This window comes from Aulonocara stuartgranti, assembly GCF_965226115.1.
Source record: "Aulonocara stuartgranti genome assembly, chromosome: 3".
In the NCBI taxonomy this organism is placed as follows: domain Eukaryota; kingdom Metazoa; phylum Chordata; class Actinopteri; order Cichliformes; family Cichlidae; genus Aulonocara; species Aulonocara stuartgranti.
In genome coordinates, this window is record NC_138941.1 from 58,564,436 (window position 1) to 58,570,367 (window position 5,932).

General features: G+C 35.7%; 1 protein-coding gene across 1 annotated transcript; it reads right to left on the bottom strand.

Moving 5' to 3' along the window:
* Nucleotides 1-325: 325 nt before the first annotated feature.
* LOC309703148 (butyrophilin subfamily 1 member A1-like) lies at nucleotides 326-5,666 on the bottom strand (the record flags this gene model as incomplete). The annotated part of the gene is made up of 6 exons (XM_082527858.1): nucleotides 5,425-5,666; nucleotides 4,106-4,214; nucleotides 3,566-3,907; nucleotides 2,631-2,912; nucleotides 1,140-1,259; nucleotides 326-837 (listed from the first exon to the last, which is right to left on the bottom strand). Exons 2-6 carry the CDS (start codon nucleotides 4,203-4,205, stop codon nucleotides 326-328), a joined length of 1,356 nt encoding a protein of 451 aa, XP_082383984.1. The 5' UTR covers nucleotides 4,206-4,214; nucleotides 5,425-5,666.
* Nucleotides 5,667-5,932: the final 266 nt, after the last annotated feature.

Below are 5,932 nucleotides of genomic sequence, written 5' to 3' on the forward strand. Positions count from 1 at the left end.
AGTTGTTTTTTTTTTAAAAATAACTGCCTTCAGAAAATGTCATCAGAAAAATGCAAAAAGATATTAAATTTTTTATTCAGTTAAGCCTTTTCACCAAAAGAGCAAATGGCTCTTGCTAGAGATTTAAGCAAACAAGCTGAAAAAAAAGAAAGCTCAAACTTTACCTTCATGTATTTCCAAAACCTCACATCTAAAGTTGCATTCATCTTATTTAACTCTACTCAAATAAAAAATATTGTTAGGTTAATATACAGTACATCTATAATATGTGTGTATGTTTCTTTTAGCATCTGAGTTGTTTTTTAAGTAGTTGTATATGTTGTATTTAAATGTTTAAGGTTTCCTGGTTTGACTCTAAATTTGATTTCTTATGAATAGTTTCTTTATGTTTCTGTATCTCTGACAGTTGCAAAATTATGTTTTCCTTCTGTTTCTCTGCTATTGTTTTTATGTTTCTCATTTTATTACATGCTTGCTGCGTGCTAATCAGATGTCTTTCGATGTTTGTTTCCATCTCTCCATATGCTGCTCTTTGCTGTGGTAATCTGTTTTTGCTTTTAGTTATAATGCTTTTCAGATCTATGTATCCCTTTGCTCGGGCCTTTTCTGTGTTCTTATCCACTTCCAGAAACTGCTTGCCCAGGTTCTCCACCTCAGATGCAAATGTATTGCTTTGATCTCCGAGTTTATCTTTCACTTCTTTCAGGTCAATCTGTTGTTTCATCAGTATATTAATCAGCTCCGCCAAGTCTTTCAGTTCTTCATCTTTCTTCTGTAATTCTTCAGACTTCTTTCTTTCTGCCACGAGCAGCTCTTCTGCTTTCTGTCTCTTTCTTTCTGTGTAAATGCATAAATAGTTATTTTGTTGAAATTGGCAGAAAAAAATGTGTCACATAATTTAATTAAAACATTTCTAATATGGTTTGAAGGACGATTATGGACATTAAATAAAGAATATTAGAAATTACCCTTCAACAAAACAGATTTTTTTGACATTTCATTGCTATAGATTCTGGGCCATGCGTCTAGGATCAGGGGCTTTTTAAATGAATTCCATCTATCATGATACAGTAAGTACACTGTAAAGGTCACTAATGCTTATTCACATTAAATTGTTAAGAGTTACCAGAGTTAGATACCTTTAGATCTGTTTTGTTTCCATTTCCACACAGAAATAGCTGCTGCAGTTAATATGAAACAAATTGCTAAGATAATGCTGACACGGTCAGCAGGAAAATGTGGAACTGCAACACAATCACCTGAAATGAAAAAGACAAGGAAATTACATTTATACTAAAATCTGTTTCCCCAAAATTCTGGGACTCTATAAATAATGTCTAAAAAATCAAATAAGAGAAAAAAACATTTCTTGTCTTTCATATCTGAGTTAATAAAAATGATGCCAGAAGCAATTGTATAAGTATATGGAATCAGAGGAGGTTGTTTCCTGTAGATTTGAAATTAAAATATATATTTTTCATATTCTTAACGAACATACGAATTGGGGCAACTGAGACTTAGGAGGGTCGTCTACCAATCACAATGTTGGTTGCTCAATCCCTGGCTACTCCAGTCTACATGTCAAAGTGTCCTTTTTGCCTCCACCCATTAGGAGTGTGAGTGTGTGTGCAAGTGTGAAACAAAGTGCTTTGTTGCATTTTAAAAAATTGTTTGCATGAAAGTGTGTTTGGGTGAATGAGCCCTGTAGTAAAAGGAGCTCTGAGTGCTCAAATAGACTAGAAAAGTGTTTTTTTCTTGATCCTTTTCACTACAGATTAACAACAATTTTTAATGCAGTGATGGTTTTCCTAGTTTCCTACGTGTAATGCATGTCTTGTTTATTGCCTGATGCATTATATAATTTCTGTATGGTTTTGTTATTTCATGTTAAGTTAAATTTTGGAGAGCCTTGGGCTTATTTAGTAAATTATTTTTTGTGTTCCCGTTCTGTTCATCCAGTCTTGTCTTTGTATGTTTGTCTGCACATTTAGCTATATTTAGTTTTATTTTGGTAACTGCTGTATTCTGTGTGTTGTGTTCTTTTCACATCCCTCTACCTCCGTATGTCTGTAGTGTTCAGTCTGTCTCCATCTGTTCAATGTTGTGTCGTGATAGCTGTGTGTTCCCAGGCTTTGTATTCCCAGTGTTTCCAGGCCTACCCAGAGCTCTCTTGTTCTGTATTCCCTAACCCACTCTCTGGTTTTGGACTTTATATATTCTTCAGATTTCCCTGCACCTGTTCGAGTTTGATTCCTGCCTTCAGCATTCTGGATTGGGGTCATCCTTGAACTGGTACACATAACATAGGGTCTTCAGATCACAGCCAATATTTCAGAGTGGAAAAAACAAAACAAAACAAAAAAACACCCCTTCCATAGGGAGGTATTTTGGTATTTAAAAAACAAACAAACAATTATGTCCAAACATCCACTGTCAGATGTTCCACTGGGTTCTTTTTAAATTATAGAGATTTTTAAATATTGTCGCTTGTGTCCATTTGGAAACATCTTTTTTCAGTTTCAAGATTTGATAATGATCTTTTTAGTGCAATCAATTAACTATAGCATTTTTAAAAAAATCAAATTTTGTTTTTATTTATATTTCTAAAGATTAAAAGAAATACAATTTACCTGAAACATGTATGTGTGTCTCTCTGCTCTGTTTCATATCCCTTTGCTGAACTCTGCATGTGAAGCTGTTTTTGTGTCTCTTCTCCACAGTCACTCTGCTGCTGACAGTATAGAGGTCATCAGGACCTCTGAGGGTCTCTGTAGGTCCAGCAGAGAGGAGGTTTCCCTCACCGTCTAACCACAGCAGCTCAGGCTCTGGATACCAGCCTGCAGACTCACACTGTAACACCACCCTGCTGGTGTTTATGTTGATTCCTGATATTGTTGGTAATGAAAGAGAGCCTGAGGATGCCAAAGAGAAGAAGTGTAAAAAGTGTTTTTACAGAGCACATTGTTTCTGGTCAATTATATCAGCAATAAAAATGTTTTAATCAGTTTGGATAAAGGTTCCCTCCAAGCGTACTGAGCAGAGTTATATGTTCTAACAATAATTTACTTCTGCAAATTGTTTATTTCCAGCTGGAAAATAAAGGTTGAACTGTTGCTAGAAAATGTCACAGTTCAAGAAACTGCCATGGTGCTATTGCCAGTTTCACACAAGGTCATAGTGTACAAAGCTCTATTAGGATGAAGATGGAAAACTAAGATAAATTATTTTAAAAAATATTCAAAACCTGCATAGGATCAACCTTCTTATTTCCTGCCATATAATGCAAAAATCAAACAATACATGCACCATTGTAGTTGGTAAAGGACAAAGTGACTGGTGTGTGATAAAATAATGGAAAAAACCAGCAAAGACTGGACTGGATAAAGTTGATTACTTAAAACAGCTTTATATTAACTGCAACAGTTTCATGTAACTATACAGCCAAATGCTCCTCACAGCATATAAAGAGACATCTTTGTAAGGATCACTTTACTGTGTGTTAAAGTTTTTCCTTTAATTTGTCATCAGTTTGTATCTCACAGTGTAATGAAAAATGTCAACTTACCAACAAGAAGTTCAATGATAGATTCTTTGTGCTCTGAGGGAAAAAAGCATCTGTATCTGCCATTATCAGAGTGTTTGACTCTAGTGAGTTTCAGTGAAAGGTCTCCCTGCTTCAGTTTCTCAGTGGACAGTGATGTCCTTCCTTTGTAAGATGGGTTTTGATTAACCAGATGGTTTTGGCCCTCGTACCACACATGGACAAATCTGGGATCCAAGTCAGGTCTCCCCCACTCCACAATCTCAGAAACAGCGTCTGATGGAGGTTCTAGGTGGCATGGTAAGATGACATCCTCACCAACTAATGTGATTATTGTTTGTGATGGTGTTACTGTCTCAGACTGACCTGAAAAGCACAGGACAAAGTTTATATCTTACAGTCACATTAATGTTTGTGGATTCTTTGCAGCTGACTCTTGATTGTTTAATTTTATTTCTATTGTGCTGATGTATATGTGCAAAATTGTGAAATATCTTCAAACCTCGTTTAACTTTATATTGAGTTTAAAGTATTCAAATTAGTTGAGGTTTGTGTAGAAGTTACCTGTCTTAATATCTATCAGAAGGAGCAGGATCACAGCATGGTGAAAAAACAAACAACATAACTGAGGTTTCAAGATGAGCTGGCCATACTGGGGAAACATCCTGGTGCTCTGGAAATAGAAAGAAAAGAACCATGGAAGAAGAACATACTTCAAACCTGATTGCACAGAGTGAGTTGACCTTAAATATTAAATTACTGTGATATCAAGTTTGTATATTCAGTAGTAAGCATTCTGTCAAAGATCAGTTAAAAATTCAGTGAATTATCATAATTTAAATTGTGCATACACTTCCTAGATCCATAGACCATATTATATCAGTAGAGACAGCTCCCCTAAAATACAATCAACAGTCAAATTAGTCAAATGTATTTGTGCTATTCTGGTTACTACTGTAAGTGCGTAAATATAAATAAGTACCGCACTGAAATGAGTAGTAAAACAATAAAACGTAAAATAAGGTCTGTGAGATCACTTGTTTAAAAAAATGTGAATTTGCTAATTACTTCTCTTAAGTCAGCAACAATTTACAACATAAAACAGATCATTCCACATAACTTAGTGATAGGATCGAACGGGAGCAGGTCTCGAAAAAAAACCCAAAACTGCTCAATGTGTGATATTCCGTGCAATATCCTCAGTTGGCAGCAAATGTTGTATCATAAGACCCTTAGTATCCAGTATCTAGCTAATATGTTATCATGGTATTGTAGTTATCTAAGGCACATAGATGCACAGGTTTTTCTTGTCTTACGGCTCCACTTTTAATTGCTTTTTTGGGGTTACAGCTCTAGGCCTTTTATTCTGTTGTTAGTGCCAAATGCAATTTAAAATCAGCAGGGAAACACTAATTATCTTAATTGCAACATTTCCCAACAGTGTTTTTTCCTATTTGAGGTTTGTGGGAAAATATGTTGCAACCACAGATCTTCCCCTTGGTGCAATCTTTTTTCCCCCTTTTCATTTGGTCTTTTTTTCTTGCTGTGTGTGAGTGTGGTGTCTTGTGATAATTATACACTTGATCACAAAGTCCAGCACTGGTGATACATTAACAGCAAAAAGTAAAGGCAGATTAAGACAAGCAAGTAAAAAGAGATCCGAACTGCTGCCCAATTAAGAAAAAAACTGGTTGAGAGTGTTGTTTTTACAATGGCTAACAGAAGAAACACAATTTAATGAAAGCTCAGTGAACAAATACTCGAACAACAGTATAAATCAAGAGAACTAGTTTTAAATTTACGTTTATCAAATTAGAACTACAACAAAAGAAGTACAGTTAAGATTAAAATAGAATCATATTTATGTAACTTTATACACTTACCAGTTGTTTCTCTGAGTGAGTTTGCACCTACGTTCAAAATGCTACACAGGATCTTCGGCTGTGCTGAGCTTGAAAAGTGGAAGTGTGAACTTTGACCGTCTGTGTGATCTTTGGTACAAGGAACTGCTCCAACTATCATAAAATCACAGCCTTTGATATACAATTGTATTTTACAGCTCTCTGATCACAGGTGATACAGTCGGGGTTATTGCTGCACGTTGCTAGGTCAACCAGTCAGACAATGGGTGGGGGTGATGATGTTGCGTCTGACACTGAAGCCCTGAGGCATGTGTAAATGGTGCGTGTCCAAATGTAGCCTGTGTCGAGGTCTGTATCATTCTTTAGAATATCAAGTAACCAAAGATAAACAAGACCCGTTATCTGACTCAAGCAGTTCAGAAGATGTAACCAATATATTAGTTTAACAAAGAATAACTGCCCATGTCATGATGTTGTGTGCTGTTTGTGCTCCTCACACCTGAGGGTGGCGTTATTCATTCTTTTTGTT